Source organism: Lipotes vexillifer, unplaced genomic scaffold (assembly GCF_000442215.2).
Source record: "Lipotes vexillifer unplaced genomic scaffold, Lipotes_vexillifer_v1.1 scaffold570, whole genome shotgun sequence".
Classification (NCBI taxonomy): domain Eukaryota; kingdom Metazoa; phylum Chordata; class Mammalia; order Artiodactyla; family Lipotidae; genus Lipotes; species Lipotes vexillifer.
Genome location: NW_006777801.1, coordinates 223,450 through 244,488, shown reverse-complemented (window position 1 = coordinate 244,488; position 21,039 = coordinate 223,450). Strand labels below are relative to the sequence as shown.

At 37.6% G+C, this 21,039-nt stretch overlaps 1 protein-coding gene across 3 annotated transcripts in view; it reads left to right on the top strand.

Annotated features, from left to right (window-relative positions):
* The window catches only part of KCNK2 (potassium two pore domain channel subfamily K member 2), a 239,424-nt gene that overhangs the window by 100,287 nt on the left and 118,098 nt on the right, over nucleotides 1-21,039 (top strand). For all 3 annotated transcript variants that reach the window (XM_007451285.1, XM_007451287.1, XM_007451286.1), the window contains exon 3: nucleotides 17,864-17,981. In XM_007451285.1, the coding sequence (XP_007451347.1) occupies nucleotides 17,864-17,981 (118 nt within the window). The remainder of the gene's footprint in view (nucleotides 1-17,863; nucleotides 17,982-21,039) is intronic.

The window sequence follows — 21,039 nt, the reverse complement described above, 5'->3', positions numbered from 1 at the left end:
TGTAGGGCCTTGTAAATTGGTGTTTGAGATCTTAGATTTTACTCAGAGTGAGTTGCAGGACCATGAAAGGACTTGGAGCAGAGCAGGGACATGATCTGACCTGTGACTTAAAGGGATCACTGCGGTTGCCCTGTGAGGAGGAGAATGTAGGTGGATGAAGTTGAGAATCCACTGCAAGAGCCCAGCAGGGAGTCAGCGGTGGCCTGGGTGAGGACAGAAGCAGTGAATGTGATGAGGTGTGGTCAAATTGGGATCTTCTGAGGGTAAAGCTAACAGAATTTGATGTGAGTTGTGAGAGAAAGAAGTCTAGAATGGTTCATAGGTTTGGGGCCTGAGGAGCTAGAAAAATAAAGTTGCCAACTGTTGAGATGGGAAGAACTCATGTGGAACAGTTTCAGGAAGGAGCTTAGGAGTTCAATTTGGCATATGATTGGTTTGAACTGCCTTTCAGACATCCAAGCAGGGAACAGTCTAGGATGAAGAATACCTTTGGGAGTTATCAGCATACTGAGAATATTTAAAGCCTTGAGTTTAAATAAAATCACCTAAGAGTGTGGATGGATAGAGAACAGAACCATGGGCTCAAAGGTGAGGGGGATGAGACAGCAGTCAGGGAGATTGGAGGAAAGCTAGAGAGTCGTGTTGTGTGAGCTAAGACATATTGCCAGTGGGGAGAGATTAGCTGTGTCAAATGCTACTGCAAAGTCTTACTCTCTTTACCATGACCTGTAATGTGCAATTAGTACTCGAGTCAGTCAGCTCATGTTAGTGATTTTATATGTACTTAGAAATCAGTAAGCACAGCATATGCCACAAATAATTCTTGAGCAGTTAGCATTATGCTAGACATATAGGCCATATGTGACACAAAGATATAAGACAAGGCCTGATGATCATTTGGGATACATTATATACATGTGGACAAAATAAACAAGATGTTCACCCAGCTTCAAACTTATGGATGGACTATTTTTTTAAAAAAATCATTTACAAATATATTTACTACTTGGAACTTTCAAAGTGTTATCACATAGAAATCATATTATAAATAATAACTATGTCTAAAGCTAGGCAACCAAAAATGTAATACAGCTAAACAGTAACGCCAAGACCCGTGACTGATTTTCCAGGTTATTTTATTATTGTTTTTACTTACTTTGAACTAGTGATCCATTTAGATTCTCTATGCCTCAGCTTTTGTGGAAGATAAATTATATGTATCTGATTCCTGTCAAATGATACCATTACTGATAGTGGTCACAGGGTTATTTTTGTGAGATGGCGGAGCACCTCAGGTCTTGTACTGCTGGTTCCCAATAGTTACTTAAGGAGAGGTAGCTGTCTAGAGGACATACAGTAGATGCACAGCAGGTGATTAAAAATGAAAAAGTGAGTGAGGCTCAGGTGTATTCAGTCATCTCTTGATGCCAGCACTCTTGCCCCTCCCATGCCCCCTCTGGATCCTCAAGAGACTCTGTGTTGCTTTACCGTGACTTTTCATTCCTCTCTCTCTCTGCCCAGTTTAAACATAGCCCATCGTGCTCATTCTACCAGCATAAACACATTCTTGATTTGAGGGAGTTTGTGGGCAGGAGAAGTGAAGATCACTAAGGATGGTTAGCCCATCTTGGTACCTTTCCAGGCATTAGACCCATCCTCCAGCAAAGACTGCCCTGCTAATGGCATCTTCACATTTTCGGCCTCTGAGCAGAGGAGATTCTCTAGTCTTGTGCTTACCATGTAGATTTTGGGGCATCTTTCCTTTCACAGGTTGCTGTGCTCTGAAATGCTTTTGGGATTGGTATCTTTGTGTGAATGAAGATGAACGATGCTGCACATGTGAATGACGAATGTAGAAAACATGAGGAGAGATGCCAGGCTCGTTTTCAGTGCTGAAGTGTGGTGTGACACTCTTAAGTCAGGCTGAGAGGTGCCCAAGGGAAGGATTTAATTGCATTTTTGTGCAGTAACTACTGGACAGGTGTCAAAGGGTAGCTCAGTCACTCCAGTTGGCTTGAAAAAGTATAAGAAATTCAGGTTCCTATTTTTCAACAAAATGGATTTCAACCAGTTCAGATTTGCTGTAACTGGTAAGTATATGGGTGTGTAATTGAGAAAGATGGGGGAAACTTGGGGTTTTAAAAGCTAAGAAGCTAAGACAGGATGAGTACGAATCACTGCATTTTGGGAAGTTATTCATATATTGTTTTTTCTGTCTTGATTCTGTGACCTTAAGAGCCAAGAAATATAAACATATTAAGCAGTTCTGCATGACTTCCTTTTCTCTGCATAATGTTAGCAAGTCATTAGTAAATTTACTCTGCAGTGTATTAAGAAATTTTACCTGGATCCCAAAAGCACAAACATTTCTTGTAGGTTTATTAATGGCAGTGAGTCAATTCAGCTGCAGTGAGAAATACGTAAATTTTACGGGGCCTGAAACAGAGGAACTGTTTATCAGAATATTATTGGAATGTTTTAGTATTGTGATATTTTGCCTTTATTGGTGACTAATTTGGGGTGTGGGAAGTTTGGTTTACCTTTAATACAAGTGGGGTTAACAGCTTACTTTGTTGGTTGTGAGTGTGTGTACAGACCGTAAGATTTTCAGTCCTTGTCATGATCTTTTACTATATATTCAGGAAAGGCAGGAAAAAATATTCACTTGTTTTCAAAACCTCTAATAAAAACGAGATTGCCTTTCTGTGGAAACCTGAATAGTTTCCCTAACTATTTCCCCTATGATTAATTTTATATTGGTATAAAGCATATTTTTGTTCAAACTGGTATCTATTATGGAAGTATACACTTAAGTGTATTGGAAAATCAAATGAGCAGAAACCAGTGACATTCTATTGAAAAGGCCAACAGAATCTCCAAATTTGGGAATTCTATGGATGCGTGAAATTGACACTGTAAAACTCCCTTTGTTCTGTTTTGGGCTATTTTGTTTTCTCATCAGTTTAGAACTTAAGGCCTTAAAAACAGAGCATGAATAAATGTTGGTTAGTGTGGTGTGCCTGGGCAAACTGGTGTAAAAATATTGCCTAGTGCTATGTCTCCTTGATCTCACTCTTCCACCTACTCAAATCCTATTTTAAGGATAACTTCTTTCAAAAGAACTTCCTAGACAGAGTGACTATAACTGGCCAAGTTCCTATCTTATTCTTCCAGAAATGTCTCTGTGTTATCTAAACAGCCTTGGTCTTCTTTCTCTTCTACTTGCCCTTTTGTTTCTTTCTGACTTCTTGTTCTATCTCCTTCTCTCTCCAAAGTTTCCTTTACCTTTATTAACCTCTCCCCACCCCCAACTTATGCTGAGATGAGGTAGATGGATAGAAATTAACATTCTGATAGAAGATTAATACACAGTGTAATAATATGGAACTTAGGAAAATTCATGGAAAATAGCACAGCTGGGGGAATGCAGGTTTCAGTCTGCTTGCTTTACATGGATCTTTTTTGGCTCCTTCTGAGTTGCAAGGACTCAGTGATCTTGACCATGTTTTATCCTTTCTACAGCGCAGTGTCGTTTCATACAGGCCTCAAAGAATAACAGAATTTCACTGTTTCCAGTTCTATCCTTGTCTGATGTATAAATCGTCTCTATAATCACCTTGCAAATGATCACTTGATCTTGGATTCTGTTATACAAATTCATTTAATGATAGAAGAGTGGTATGTAAACTATTTTACATGTAGCTACTCAGCGAGATATTGATGACTTCAAAATGCCTTAGAACAGGGCTTCCCTGGTGGCACAGTGGTTGAGAGTCCGCCTGCCGATGCAGGGAACACGGATTCGTTCCCCGGTGCGGGAAGATCCCACATGCCGCGAAGCGGCTGGACCCGTGAGCCATGGCCGCTGAGCCTGTGCGTCCGGAGCCTATGCTCCGCAACGGGAGAGGCCACAACAGTGAGAGGCCCGCGTACCGCAAAAAAAACAACCAAACCCTTAGAACATGCTTATGTTAGTTGAAAGCACATTTATTATGATAACTGTTAAAACCAAAAATTGAATATACGCATGTTGTAAAAACTGTTTTAGGAACTGCGAGTGATTTTTTTTAATTCTTATTTTTCCAAATGTTCAATATATATATATATTACTTTTATGATTAATAAAAGCTTCCAGAGTGGATAAAACAGGGAAGGTGACCCTCATACCCTGCGGTGTGTCTCTTGCTTCTAGCCCTGGTGATAACCTCCACCTTCAGCTCTCTGTTGGTTCTGACTTTGGATTTTAAGCTTTTGTTTCTACTAATAGGAAATAAATTTGCACTTTCAAAAGAGCAAGCAAAAAGCTGTACACTTCATTAGTCTGTATAAAAATAGCTTTGACATGCCATGGCATTATCCCTAAATAGAAGGGAAGTCTTGGGAAGGTAAGCGAGATGTTTACTTTTAGAGGTGCTTTCTAAAATCTGGTATGTGGAAACTGCTTCCTGTAGGTAATACTATCCTTTCTAAGCTTTAAGAATTAAGCTTTTTGTGTTTTTTACAAAAAGGATTCTTCTTTGTAAGAAGTTTCTAATTAATGTGTGGTTAAACTTAGGTCATGCATTATTTGGAAACACACTCTAAGGACTTTGAAAGCCTATTTAAGAAGATAGGAAATGTGTTTTGATTCAAATTGTTTCTAACAAAGACAAAACATTAAAAATGTACTGCATATTACCTTTCGAACTTAAAAGATATACTCTGGGGAAACCTTGAAAACTTCCTTCTTTACCAGACTCTAAATATAGAATGATGTAATCACCTGTGTTCTGTATAAAATATGTAAATGTACTGTTCCATCACTTTTCTACACATGAAATCAGAAATAAATCTTTTTTTTTTTTTTTTTTCCGGTACGCGGACCTCTCACTGTTGTGGCCTCTCCCGTTGCGGAGCACAGGCTCCGGACGCGCAGGCTCAGCGGCCATGGCTCAAGGGCCCAGCCGCTCCGCGGCATGTGGGATCATCCCAGACCGGGGCATGAACCCGTGTCCCCTGCATTGGCAGGCGGACTCGCAACCACTGTGCCACCAGGGAAGCCCAGAAATATATCTTTTAAAAGGAAAAGATTATTGATGTTAGATTTAGAAATATGACCTTTGTCTATACTTATTACAGTTCATTTAATTGTGGAATAAAATTTGGGGATTTATTTTTCTATTTTGGATTTATGTAGCTGCCTCAAATTTTCCTAGACAAAAAAAAAAATAACAAAAAAAATGCCAACTCTGTATAACTAACTATAGAATTTCTGAAAAACTAAGTTCATTTATCAAACAGGAGGCTAGAATGTATGAAATATTGGATATCAAATGATGAATATACAAATTTACTTCTACCAAATGTAATTATCTTAAATAGTAGATAATTGCCCTTGATTTCTGAGATACGTGCAAATGTTGGACATAACTTGAATTTCCAATAAGGATGCAGTAGTTAGTCCATGTTTTCTCACAAAAGCAATCTCAACCATACAGGGTTTTACTTAAACTAACACATATATGTCCTTCACTGTAAGCAAGACAATAGTAGATTAATTTGCTATTAACAGTTTCCTGCTTATGGGCATTAACTTTATTTTTTTAATTTTATTATACTTCTTAACATCTTTATTGGAGTATAATCTCTTTACAATGTTGTGTTAGTTTCTGCTGTATAACAGAGTAAATCAGCTATATGTATACATATATCCCCATATCTTTTCCCTCTTGCGTCTCCCTCCCACCCTCCCTATCCCACCCCTCTAGTTGGTCACGAAGCACAGAGCTGATCTCCCTGTGCTATGCGGCTGCTTCCCACTAGCTATCTGTTTTACATTTGGTAGTGCATATATGTCCATGCCACTCTCTCACTTCGTCCCAGCTTACTCTTGCCCCTCCCCGTGTCCTCAAGTCCATTCGTTACGTCTGTGTCTTTACTCCTCTCTTGCCCCAAGGTTCTTCAGAACTGTTTTTTTTTTTTTTTAGATTCTATATACATGTGTTAGCATACGGCATTTTTTCTTCTCTTTCTGACTTACTTCACTCTGTATGACAGACTCTAGGTCCATCCACCTCACTACAAATAACTCAATTTCATTTTTTTTTAAGGTTGAGTAATATTCCATTGTATATATGTGCCACATCGTCTTTATCCATTCATCTGTTGATGGACACTTAGGTTGCTTCCATGTCCTGGCTATTGTAAATAGAGGTGCAATGAACATTGTGGTACATGACTCTTTTTGAATTATGGTTTTCTCAGGGTATATGCCCAGTAGTGGGATTGCTGGGTCATATGTTAGTTCTGTTTTTAGTCTTTTAAGGAACCTCCATACTGTTCTCCATAGTGGCTCTATCAGTTTACATTCCCACCAACAGTGCAAGAGGGTTCCCTTTTCTCCACACTCTCTCCAGCATTTGTTGTTTGTAGATTTTTTGATGATGGCCATTCTGACCAGTGTGAGGCGATACCTCGTTGTAGTTTTGATTTGCATTTCTCTAATACTAAGTGATGTTGAGCATCCTTTCATGTGTTTGTTGGCAATCTGTATATCTTCTTTGGAGAAATGTCTATTTAGGTCTTCTGCCCATTTGTGGATTGGGTTTTTTGTTTTTTGTTTTTTTTGTGGTACGTGGGCCTCTCACTATTTTGGCCTCTCCCCTTGCGGAGCACAGACTCCGGATGCGCAGGCTCAGTGGCCATGGCTCACGGGCCCAGCTGCTCTGCGGCATGTGGGATCTTCCCAGACCGGGGCACAAACCTGTGTCTCCTGCATCGACAGGCGGACTCTCAACCACTGAGCCACCAGGGAAGCCCCTTGCTGTGATTTATGTCATAGAGTACTCTGCCTATGTTTTCCTCTAACAGTTTTATAGGGCCTGGCCTTACATTTAGGTCTTTAATCCATTTTGAGTTTATTTTTGTGTACGGTGTTAGGGAGTGTTCTAATTTCATTCTTTTACATGTAGCTGTCCAGTTTTCCCAGCACCACTTATTGAAGAGGCTGTCTTTTCTCCATTGTATATTCTTGCCTCCTTTATCAAAGACACGGTGACCATATGTGTGTGGCTTTATCTCTGGGCTTTCTATCCATTGGTCTGTATTTCTGTTTTTGTGCCAGTACCATACTGTCTTGATTTCTGTAGCTTTGTAGTATAGTCTGAAGTCAGGGAGCTGGAGGAATAGGAAGCCTAATTCCTCCAGCTCCATTTTTCTTTCCCAAGATTGCTTTGGTATTCGGGGTCTTTTGTGTTTGCATACAAGTTGTGAAAATTTTTGTTCTAGTTCTGTGAAAAATGCCATTGGTAGTCTGATAGGGATTGCACTGAATCTGTAGATTGCTTTGGGTAGTATAGTCATTTTCACAATGTTGATTCTTCCATTCCAGGAACATGGTATATCTCCATCTGTTTGTATCATCTTTAATTTCTTTCATCAGTGTCTTATAGTTTTCTGCATACAGGTCTTTTGTCTCCTTAGGTAGGTTTATGTCTAGGTATTTTATTCTTTTTTGTTGCAATGGTAAATGGGAGTGTTTCCTTAATTTATCTTTCAGATTTTTCATCATTAGTGTATAGGAATGCAGGAGATTTCTGTGCATTAATTTTGTACCCTGCTACTTTACCAACTTCATTGATTAGCTTTAATAGTTTTCTGGTAGCATCTTTAGGATTCTCTATGTATATTATCATGTCATCTGCAAACAGTGACAGCTTTACTTCTTCTTTTCCAATTTGTGTTCCTTTTATTTCCTTTTCTTCTCTGATTGCTGTGCCTAAAACTTCCAAAACTATGTTGAATAATAGCGATGAGAGTGGACAACCTTGTCTTGTTCCTGATCTTAGAGGAAGTGGTTTCAGTTTTTCACCATTGAGAACGATGTTGGCTGTGGGTTTGTCATATATGGCCTTTATTATGTTGAGGTAAGTTTCCTCTATGCCTGCTTTCTGCCGGGTTTTTATCATAAATCGGTGTTGAATTTTGTCGAAAGCTTTTTCTGCATCTATTAAGATGATCATATGGTGTTTATCCTTCAATTTGTTAATATGGTGTATCACATTGATTGATTTGCATATATTGAAGAATCCTTGCATTCTTGGGATAAACCCCACTTGATCATGGTGTATGATCCTTTTAATATGCTTTTGGATTCTGTTTGCTAGTATTTTGTTGAGGATTTTTGCATCTACGTTCATCAGTGATTCTGGCCTGAAGTTTTCTTTCCTTGTGACATCTTTGTCTGGTTTTTTTATCAGGGTGATGGTGGCCTTGTAGAATGAGTTGGGGAGTGTTCCTCTGTCTGCTGTATTTTGAAAGAGTTTGAGAAGGATAGGTGTTAGCTTTTCTCTAAATGTTCAATAGAGTTCACCTGTGCAACCATTTCGTCCTGGGCTTTTGTTTGTTGGAAGATTTTTGATCACAGTCTCAATTTCAGTGCTTGTGATTGGTCTGTTTATATTTTCTATTTCTTCCTGGTTCAGTCTTAGAAGGTTGTGCTTTTCTAAGAATTTGTCCGTTTCTTCCAGGTTGTCCGTTTTATTGGCATATAGTTGCTTGTAGTAATCTCTCATGAGCGTTTGTATTTCTGCAGTGTCAGTTGTTACTTCTCCTTTTTTTCATTTCTAATTCTGTTGATTTGGGTCTTCTTTTTGTTCTTGGTGAATCTGGCTAATGGTCTATCAATTTTGTTTTTTTTCTCATAGAACCAACTTTTAGCATTATTGATCTTTGCTATCATTTCCTTCATTTCTTTTTCACTTATTTCTGATATGATCTTTATGATTTCTTCTGCTACCTTTGGGTTTTTTTTTGTTTGTTTGTGTAATTGCTTGAGATGTAAATTTTGGGTTTTTGTTTGCAATGTTTCTTGTTTCTTGAGGTAGGATTGTATTGCTATAAACTTCCCTCTTAGAACTGCTTTTGCTGCATCCCATATGTTTTGGGTCATCGTGTTTGCACTGTCATTTGTTTCTAGGTATTTTTTTATTTCCTCTTTGCTTTCTTCAGTGATCTCTTGGTTATTTAGTAGTGTATTGTTTAGCCTCCATGTGTTTGTATTTTTTACAGTTTTTTTCCTGTAATTGATATCTAGTCTCACAGCATTGTAGTCAGAAAAGATACTTGATATAATTTCAGTTTTCTTAAATATACCGAGGCTTGTTTTGTGGCCTAGTATGTGATCCCTCCTGTGGAATGTTCCATGTGCACTTTAAAAAATGTGTGGCTACTCAGCTCAGGAGAAAATGGAGAAAAAGAAAGAAAGAAAGATAAATATATAAAATAAAATTAAGTAAATAAAGTTATTTAAATATTAAAAAATCATTTAAATAAATAAATGTAAAAGTAATTAAAAAAACAGAAAAGAGCAACTAAACCAATAAACAAATACACCAATGATAAGAAGCACTAAAAACTGTACTAAGGGGCTTCCCTGGTGGCACAGTGGTTGAGAGTCTGCCTGCTGATGCGGGGAACACGGGTTCGTGCTCCGGTCCGGGAGGATCCCACATGCCGCGGAGGGGCTGGGCCCGTGAGCTATGTCCGCTGGGCCTGCACGTCCGGAGCCTGTGCTCCGTGACGGGAGAGGCCACAACAGTGAGAGGCCCGCATACCACAAAAAAACACACACACACACACACAAAAACAGTAAAAACAAAAAAAACTATACTAAGATTAATATAAAAATCGAAAGTAGTCAGTCACATACAGCAAACCCCAAGTCTACAGTTGCTCCCAAAGTCCACCCCAGCAATTTTGTCATGATTCGTTGTCTCTTCAGGTATTCCACAGGTGCAGGGAACATCAAGTTGATTGTGGAGATTTAATCCACTGCTCCTGAGGCTGCAAAGAGAAATTTCCCTTTCTCTTCTTTGTTTGTACATCTCCTGGGGTTCAGCTTTGGATTTGGCCACGCCTCTGCATGTAGATCACCCTCTGGCATCGGTTCTTTGCCCAGAAAGTAGGGGGTTAAAGGAGCAGCTTATTAGGTGACTCTGGCTCACTCAGGCCGGGGGAAGGGAGGGGTGCGGAATGCAGGGTGAGCCTGCGGCCATAGAGGCCAGCGTGACGTTGCAACAACCTGAGGTGCGCCGTGTGTTTTCCCGGGGAAGTTGTCCCTGGATCATGGGACCCTGGTAGGGGTGGGCTACACAGGCTCCCAGGAGGAGAGATGTGGATAGTGACCTGTGCTTGCACACAGGCTTCTTGGTGGCTGCAGCAGCAGCCTTAGCGTCTCATGCCCGTCTCTGGTGTCTGCACTGATAGCTGCGGCTCGCGCCTGTCTTCAGAGCTCATTTCGGTGGTGCTCTGAATCCCCACTCTTCACGCATCCCGAAACAATGGTCTCTTGCCTCTCAGGCATGTCCAGACTTTTTCCTGGACTCCCTCCTGGCCAGCTGTGGCGCACTAGCCCCCTTCAGGCTGTGTTCACCCAGCCAACCCCAGTCCTCTCCCTGGACTCTGATCTCCGAAGCCCAAGCCTCAGCTCCCAGCCCCCACCTGCCCCACTTGGTGAGCAGACAGGCCTCTCAGGCTGGTGAATGCTGGTTGGCACCGGTCCTGTCTGCGGGAATCTCTCCGCTTTGCCCTCTGCACCCCTGTTGTTGTGCTCTCCTCTGTGGCTCTGAAGCTTTCCCCCCGCCACTGCCCATCTGCGCCAGTGAAGGGGCTTCCTAGTGTGTGGAAACTTTTCCTCCTTCACAGCTCCTTCCCAGAGGTGCAGGTCCCATCCCTATTCTTTTTTTCCCTACTACGTGGGGAGTATCTTGCCTTTTGGGAAGTCTGAGGTCTTCTGCCCGCGTTCAGTAGGTGTTCTGTAGGAGTAGTGTAGTGTGTGGAAACTTTTCCTCCTTCACAGCTCCTTCCCAGAGGTGCAGGTCCCATCCCTATTCTTTTTTTCCCTACTACGTGGGGAGTATCTTGCCTTTTGGGAAGTCTGAGGTCTTCTGCCCGCGTTCAGTAGGTGTTCTGTAGGAGTAGTTCCCCAGGCAGATGTATTTTTGATGTATTTGTGGGGAGGAAATTGATCTCCACGTCTTACTCCTCTGCCATCTTGAAGGTCCTCCTCGTATTAACTTTAATTCTGCAGTAATAAGTGTTACACTCAGTGAAAGTTAGCATGTTTTTACAGTGTTAATGAAAACATAAATACCATTCTCTTGTATGTTAATATGGAATTGCTATTTTATAGGCCAAAAAGTGCTTGGATATTGGCAATTTTACATGGTTCCACCAGTATTATCATTAGCTGAGAGCTGCTACTGGAATACTTTTGTGGGGCAGTATGCTAATATGGTATGGTTTTTAGGAAGTTGTTTGCTTCCTCGTTAGATTGTCAACAGTCCTAGTTGATACTCTGATGGAAATATTTGTCAGAAATATTATGTCATGCAAGGAAGCCTATGGCACTGCTTTAGTCTCCAGAATACCAAGAAAGGGCACAAATGTGAAGAAGATGGTTTTGGTTTCTGGGGATTTTTTCTCTGTGGTACAAAGGATGTTATGGGCTGCCTTTGCATGTAAGTTTGCAATGAAGCCCTATAATGCTACTTTTTGGCTGAACTTAGTTTAATATGTATAATGGTCCAAGAAGCAGCCCCAGTGATTAGGACTACAGTACGTCACTGACATTAGAAGAGAAGCTTCTTATGCAAAAGATGTCTATAAATAACATTTAAGACAAATATGTTTGGCTAATAAAGATTTTCTGAAAAGCACCTAGGAAATGGATAAACAAATGTGACTACTCATTGATTCAAATATGCTGATCGAGGTTGCCTAGGATCTCCCAGTGCTGTATTTGAATTCTGAGCCTGTAAGAGTAAGGGCCATCTTGAAATACTCTCTGGTTTTATTGGCAGCACTTTTCAGAGCAGTTCACATCATCTGGCATTAAGTAATCATGATGTTGCTGCATAGCCAGAAGGTTAAGGCAAAGATGCATAAGGATCCTGCAGCCTTAAGCCACAGTCCTCAAACATTGCTGCATATTATTGATGGCTGATGATGATTTTTTGTGGTGTAACAATAAATAGCAATGATACCTACATAATATCTTCCCACAGTCATTTGGCAATAAGAGCATCATTATTTTGCTTTCCTTATTATGCATTCTTCAAGTCAAGATAGTCTTGTTTATATGGTTGAAATGGTCAGATGCAGTGTTGTGAATGTGTGATTTGACTTCTTTCCTAAAGGCTAGCCTCTACTCAGGATGAAATTAGTTCTTCCACAAGGAAATAGTGACCAAAAAAGATACAAAATTGTGTCTTACAGAAATTTGGCAAGAGAATACTTGTTCCCCTTTGAGGAACTGTATAATTATACAGGTATCAGTATAATTATAATTGGATTTAGCTACTATATCAATTTATTTGAAATAATGTCCTTTTTCAAAGGAGAAGAAATGAGATCAATCTTAAATATCCAGTTAAAAGAAGTTGTCATTGAACCAGTTACACATACATCTTTGATGTAGCCCAATTAGATGCCAGTGCCTTGTACCTGCAGTTTAGAATTCTTATATCACTTAAAATTTTCAAATTATTAATGTGACCCTACTTTTAGGATTATAGGTATGATAGCATATTTTAATGAAATCTTGGTTATGATGTTAACAGAGGAGGAATTCATGGAAGGCATTCAGAACAGTCTGTATTGTTCTGGTGAACATGAACATCTGAGCATCTGAGCAAAGGGGGAAAAAAACGTGAAATCAGAACTTGTATTTTAAGATCCACAATATAACCTACACTGAAAATAATATATTCTTCAGGCCTAACCCCAGGGTTACTTACTTTATAATATCTTTTCCTTCAATGAAAAAATAGCTAGTCAAGTACTTTATAACACATGCTAAAGTTGTTCCTAGGCATTGGACACACAGGAACATTTTCATGATTGTCATTGATTGCCTTGAGTTCCAAGGGTATACTAGTCTCTCACAATTACAAATAAGTGTGTCTTATTGTTGTTCGGTGTTAAAGCTCGATGTAGTTCCAAAACACCAGATGACATTGAGACAGAAACTTCTTACAATTCAAGAATACACAAATTCACATTAGAACTCAGTGAACTTTGATTCTAAAGGCATCATTGCCATGGAAACCCAAGATTTTTTATAATTACTTTTATGAGTAATTTATCCTTTATCCTCTCTAGGACTATAAGCCTTTCAGAGCTCTATTTCTTAAGTTTAAGCTCCTATTCTTGACTAGAATCGTGTGTGCAATTGCCTTTCCTTAATGCACATTCTATGATTGTCAATTAACTGAAAAGCAAAAATTGAGTGTGAATCCACTCAAGGGTATTTTGTGCTATTTCTATTGTATGTTAAATTTGGAAGTCCTCCCTTGATCAGTACTTCGGGATTAAATGCCTAGGATCCCACATTCTCTTTACCCTAACCTAAAAAATTCAACTTATTCATAAATTGTGAACATGACTTGATTGTCCACAAAAGTTACAGTTAGTGGAAAAGTGAATTTTTATTAAAGATGAAGTGATTGTTACTTTAATCACATAATATGGCACATACAGAAACAGTTCTCATGAAGACATTTTTTAAGTGCTCTGATGGCCTGAATTGACGTTGAAATTGTAGGGACTCTTAGATCTGTCAGTGCACTTGTGAAGGGCATCCAATTTCCTGTGGATGTTGACCAGGGGACCTCGTACAAAAATATAAAATAGGGCTTCCCTGGTGGCGCAGTGGTTAAGAATCCGCTTGCCAGTGCATGGGACACAGGTTCGAGCCCTGGTCCGGGAAGATCCCACATGCCACGGAGCAACTAAGCCCGTGTGCCACAACTACTGAGCCTGTGCTCTAGAGGCCGTGAGCCACAACTACTGAGCCCACGTGCCTCAGCTACTGAAGCCTGTGTGCCTAGAGCCCGTGCTCCACAACAAGAGAAGCCACCAAATGAGAAGCCCGTGCACCACAATGAAGAGTAGCCCACGCTCTCCGCAACTAGAGAAAAACCTGCGCACAGCAACGAAGACCCAACACAGCCAAATAAATAAATAAATAGATAGATAGATAGATAGCTAGATAAATAAATAATCCTCTTTAAAAATATAAATTTACAAGAATCTTCCAGAGAAAGGACCTCACGGTAGACTCATTCTCATAGTGATTTGACATTTTCCTGGTTCCATCTGAAGCCTCTGTTGCAATAATCACAGCTCTGTGATAACTGTTTACAACCCAGACATTGCCAGACTTTACTGTCTCTAAGTCTACATTTGCTTCTTTGGGGTTTAAATAATTTGTGGAACTTATCCAAATGTCTGGATAATGCTGAACCTCATCACTGACAAGCAAAAGAATAGGCTAAAATGATGATGCTAGCTATGGAGGCTATTAGGTCAATTGTTGGAGGAATTAGCTTGCTTGTACTAAATAAAATAATTTTACTTAATTGGGTGGAATCTAAAGACATGCCTTATCTTTTCTCATCTATACCACCCATGTTTTCACTTCTCTGTTGTTTTCCCATTGTCTAGCACCATAAAAAATTGATAAATATTTTTTTGAGTAAATGAATGTGTTGAAGAAATGTCTGTAAAATATAAAAATATACTTTTTAATTAAAGTACAGTTGACATACAGTATTTTCAGGTATACAATATAGTGATTCAACATTTAAATACATTACAGAATAATCATCATGATAAACCTAGTAACCTTCTGTACCATACAAAATTATTACAGTGTTATTGACTATATTCCTTTTGCCATGTATCACATTCCTGTGACTTATTTATTTGATGAGGAAGTTTGTACTCTTAATCTCCTTTATTTATTTCACCCAGCTGCCTGCCCTTTCCCCTCTGACAACCACTAGTTTGTTCTCTGTATCTATGAGTTTATGTTTTGCTTTGTTTTGTTTTTTAGACTTCATATATAAGTGAAATCCTATGGTTTTTGTCTTTTTCTGTCTGACGTATTTCACTTAACATAATACCCTTTAGGTCCATTCATGTTACAAATGGCAAGATTTCATTCTTTTTGATGGCTGAGCAATATTCCATTAGATATGTATCCATCTATTGATGGATCCTTAGGTTGCTTCCATGTCTCGGCTATTGTAAATAATGTAGCACTGAACATAGGGGTACATATCTTTTTTGAATTAATGTTTTTCATGTTATTTGGATAAATACCAAGAAGTGGAGTTGCTGGATTGTATGGTAGTTCTGTTTTTAATTTTTTGAGGACTCGCTATACTGTTTTCCAGATTGGTTGCAGAAGCATATATTAGAATCTGCTTTCTATTAAGCCTGGCATTTAAGAGATTTATAAAATTCTAAAACAATGCCTCTCTTCTCACTAAATCTTTGCCTTGGAAAACATAATTATTTTTCATAAAAGTATGTTAACTTATTTTACCATGTAATGGGCTTATTGTAATTTTTACATGAATTAATCAAAACATTTTGAAAGTTAGAAATTCAAAAATATAAATATCAATAGTTATAACTCACATTCCAATGCTCCTTGATGTCTACAATAATTTTTGAGACCATAAAGTGGTTCTGAGATAAAAAAAATTTGAAAGTTGCTGGCTCAAAGAATGGGCAGTATATACTTGTGTGTACAACAGCAATAACCAGTTATAATATAAAATGGAAAAAAAGTAAAATATCTAAAAATAACCTTACAGTCCTATGTGGAGTATAACAAAAAATGGTCTATTTCAGAATATGAAAGGAGACTCAGTAAATGGAGATTCATACCATGTTCTTTGATGGGAAGTTTCACTATTATAAAAGTGCTCATTTTTCTTAATTAATTTATAGATTTCACATATATCCAAACAACAGAAATATATTAAACCTGTGAAAATGAAAATTTCTATAAAATTTAACTACATGATTCCTAAGTTTATGCAAGAATAATAGGTTAGTAACTTCAAAAAAAAATTTTTCAAAGAAGGATAATCAGGGAGACCTGCCTTATCTGATATTATATTTACAGTAGAGAGTCAGATAATCAGTTATCTCAAAACCAGCTTCATTGTGTGTTGTGCATATATGTGTATATATGCGTATTCGTGTGCATTTAATATATGATGAAACATTAGTGTTCAACTTCACTCACTAAAGGATACGTAAATGTAAACAATTCTTATCAGTTCAGTAAAGATAAGACATTAATATCAGAGGTAATAGTATTGCTAAGCATTTGTAAATTGCTGGGGGGCAATTATAAATTGTAACAACCTTCTTGGATAGCTACTTGCTACTATACATCAAGTGCTTTAAAATATTCATAATCTTCAATGTGGCAAATTTATTTCTAGCAATCTCTCCCACAAAAATATTCAGAAATGAAAACATATTTATATGCAAATGTGTTCATAGCAGCACTTATTATAATAAGACAAATTTTAGAACAGCATTTATGTCTACATATTGGGCAATGATTAAGTAAATATGGTAATGACAAGGAAAACCGCATATAGAATAAGATTAAATAAAAATAGAGAATACATTTCATATAGTTCATAAATCCAGTTATGTAAAATGTGTAGCAGAATGCCAGGAGTAAGATACCTTAATACATTAACAGTGGTTGTCTCTGAATTCTGGAATTATGAAAAATTTTTATTATCCTCTTTATGCCTTGCTGTATTTTCCTAAGTTTTTAAAATAATGAATATTTATCATTGTTAAAGTAAATAAAAACATTAAAATTCAATTAACTATTGAAGTTTCAATTTATAGTTTAAGACGAGTCAGACAACAGATTTTATATTGCATTTCAGCTCTGGATTACCTGTTCTTTTACATCTGACAGTAACTTCAGATAGTTACTGTCATTAACTTACATGTCATTTACATGTCATTAACTTCAGATAGTGCCTCCATTTTCACAGTGTAGTTTTTGTCCATTTGCTAATAAACTATATAACTTTAAACAAGTCACTTTACCTTTCTTGGTCTTTAATTTCCTTGCCTATCAAATGAAGGTCCTTCCATTTTTAAAATCTGGAAATGAAGTGATAAAGATTTAAAAACTGTATTTCCAACAGAAATGTCTTTTGCCACCATCTATATGTCTCTCTTTTACTACACATTTTCTCCTAACTTATTCTCTTCTATGTTTGTGTTTCTGGAGCTCCCTCTTCCCTCCCTAACATCTGATGATTGAGAAGGGATTATAATATCATCTTTCTGTCTGTCTCCCAGTACTACTCAAAGCAGTATCCAGATTCTAGTGTTCCTATATGAATATTGTTGACTGTCATCTACAGGTCATTGATGATACTCATTGTCATAGAATTTATAAAAATCTGTAGAGATTCTAAGAATCTCGATATAAATGAACCGACTCAAGCTTGATGATGAAGTGCTGTTGTCTGTTCCTTGTCATTTTAGCCTGTTTTGTTGGACCTTACTGATATTATACTCTCTACTGCTGTACACAATCCAGGCTTGGATACCTATGTTTACCATTCAAAATAACTAGCACTTTGGAAATACTCGTTTTTTTGATGAAGCTATTATATAGTATTTAAATTGTAGTTTGCAATCTGATATTTTAACTCTGTGGTGCTTACTAAAAATTATTGCTATATTTAGTTGTTAATTCAAATAAGTTGCTAAATATGGTACTGGATGATGATATGAATGCATATCATAACACAATATGATAAGCTTTATGCAGATTCATTCACTCGATATCAAATATAATTTTCTTATAAGTTAATGTATTAAATTCTTTAGTGTAAAGTTTTGACCTATATTGTATACTTTAAATGGAAAAGCAAACCTCAAAATTGATGCTCTTTGTCTAATTGGTCGTCTGGGGTGGAATATATACTGTTTGATGCCTCCATGTGATTCATGTGTACTGATAAATTTCTTTTTAAACTTGCAGCAAATAGTGGCAGCAATAAATGCAGGGATTATACCTTTAGGAAACACCTCCAATCAAATCAGTCACTGGGATTTGGGAAGTTCCTTCTTCTTTGCCGGCACTGTTATTACAACCATAGGTAGGAGACAACTTACTTTGTTTTCTAATTTTGGTACAGCTTGTGAGCTAAAATTCACTTGTTTGAATTTTTTTACAGTTTGTCAAAATGGTCTACTTAAGGTAGAAAACTAGATTTCAGTAAATTGATTTTGAAAAGAGAGTTTAAAGGTTTGAACAAAGGAATGATGGAAATGAATTATTGTTTCAGAATACTGAGTTGTTTAAAATCCATATGAAACTCGAGAGCAGTTCATTTGAGTCATTTGACTAAAGGATTAGAACATCAGGAAATAGCTTGAAATGGTGATTTTTTTGGGGGGACAAGTAGTTTAAAATTTTCCTGCATCTTTGATTCTTTAGTACAGAAAGAAACGATTTGAGTACAATTTTTACATTCTTTTCATGAAGTTCTTATTTGATATCACGTTCTTCAACTTGTAAAATTTAACTCTACATTTGAACAAATTTTTCCTATTCTTATATACTTTCTATTATGATTATTTCAGGCCTTTTTCATGCATTATGTTTTTCTAATTACACAAATGTATAAAAAATTAACACTGAAATATTAAGATTACAAAAAAATGAAAGTTTAAGCCCTTGCCCTTTTATCTTTTAATCATGTTGTATGTCATACTGCTAAAAAGGGTCACAGTGGAACATGGTCTCTTTTTTGGGATTGACTGTGCATCCACTCAGCACCCACTAGGCAGCAGAATGGGTACAAGTAGATGACTTCTCTTCTGTTAGTTAGTCCTTCAGTGCCCAAGAAATATCCAGAGGATATAAATGCAGACCCCATAGTGAAAGCCATGCTTGCCATGCCGTGAGGATTGGGAGGAATTACAGCTGCTTGTTTCATGGAAGGAGGTGGGTTTAAAGCATAATTTTCAATAAAGGGAAGGAAATTGACTCATCACAATTATGAAGAAAATATGTGTGCAAAGGGAATACTCCCCTTCCACACATGCTTGTGATGAGATTTCCTCTCATGGGCTTGACCTCTGATTTGGGTGTGTGAATTACGATTCTAAAAGTTTTAATTTTATTCCTTGATGTCATTGATAGATTATGAAGTGTATACAGTTTTCAAATAAGTACCTTATATCAAAGTCCTAAATAAGTGAACATGGACAATTTATGGATGAACTCTTGCTTAGAATTTTCCTTTGAGAGGAACTTGTAGTGTCCTGTCATTATGTGAATCCACTGTAATGCCTCTTTGTGCTGGAACACTTGCCAGTGAAATAAATACCTTAGCATGTTGATTTTTGCCTTTGTTAAAAAGTCAAAGAGCTATGTTTACTCTTACATCCCCATCAGCTGGGTCAAAAGTTGTGTGGCTGAGAAAATCTGGAAGAATGGCAACCTTGATATCTAACCATAATAACAGGTTAACTTTGGAGCTTAGACATCTTGGCCATTTTCTACTATGGAAATAACTGTTTATTGTGTAAACTACTTAGAGTCTGGAAGGAAAAAAAAACTCACAGACTGAGTGAGAATGGTTTGTTTCTGCCCAGTGAAAACTCAAATGTCCACGTTATAACTCATCATGACCACCACTAAATTATTCTCCAAGAGACTTAGTCATTATACAGACTTAGTGTTGCATCCTATGTTTATAAACAGTCTCATTTTTTGAATCCCAAATTCAGTAAGTTTTGCAGACATATACTTCAACACATGAAAAAAATAGACCGTTATTACCAGCCTTACCCCCAAATTATAGCCATTAAGCACAGTAGCTGATTATTTAGGTTGTTTAGGTAGCAGCCTGACAGCCCAAATCTCTTACTGTTCTATCTCAGTCTTAGGTGGATTAAGTCATTCTAGGTCACCGACATTTACTCCGTGGTCTTCTACTCCTAGGTCAAGGCCATCTCTTCGGACCTTGGACTAGATTATGGTCTAGGGCAACGTAAAAATTTTGGCCTCTTTCATAAGTCTCCATTTGAGAGATATCCAAGTCATTATTTAATAAAATTCAAAGTGTAATTATTAAAATTGCTAATGATAATAATTGTATGATCTTTGACGTGGTTGTTAGAAATCATAGAAATTGTAACCTCTAGCACTAAGCTACACTGTATTAGTTGTTTAAAAAATAGAACAGTCTGGGAGAAAAAGTTGCAGTTGCTCTTGTAGGGTGCCTGATACAGGCAGTGCTTCATGGAGCTGCACTGGCTGAACTGTCCCAGATTTTTCTACTCAGTGTTAACAATTTGTCTAAGAAGCCAAAGTGACCCTTATTATTCATTAGAAATATGCCCAAGAGAAGTTCAGTTATACAAAATAGAATATTAAAATTTAAGACCTAACTTTACAGAATCTCTTCATATATCTACACACTGTTTTCAAAATCATACCCTTCCAAGCCCTTCACAAATTCCATTTCACAGTTGCACAGACTAACATCCATTCCTGACTGTTCTTTTTCTCTTATTCCTTGCTTCCAGTTCATCAGTCAGTCCTGTTGGCTCTGCCTTTAAAGTAGATCTATAATTTAACTACTGCTCACCATTCAAACTGCCACCATTTTGGTCCAAGCCAGCATCATCTCAGTGCCAGCATTCATGTAGAAAGAAACCTTCTGCTCAGAAATATTCTCTGGATTCTAGCTCATTCAGAGCAAACACCATACCCCACCGCTTATCGCACCTAATAAGATGCAAGTTCTGGGATTTTTATGTGTTTGAGTCTTTTCTGTATCCCCAGTGCCTGACACATAGTGGGTGCTTAATAATTATTTTTGGAATTAAAAACAAATGGGGATTCTAAATGATATGAACTGTACCTCATTGGAAATTACATAACACTAAATTGATAACTTATTACACTAAATTCTTAGCTCTTTAAACAGGCTTCATTACTAACTTTTTTGTTTGTTCATTTACTTATTCAAAAAATAATAAAACATGATCAGTCTGCTACTATAAAGATAAAAGATAAATTACTTGAGCCTGGGTGGCACACAGACCAGTCAGGGAGGCCCGTGGGCAGATAGTCATTTACAATATAGCATGCCAGGTGCTATGGCTTAAGAGCATTCAGCAGGACTGTATAGGAGTGACCCC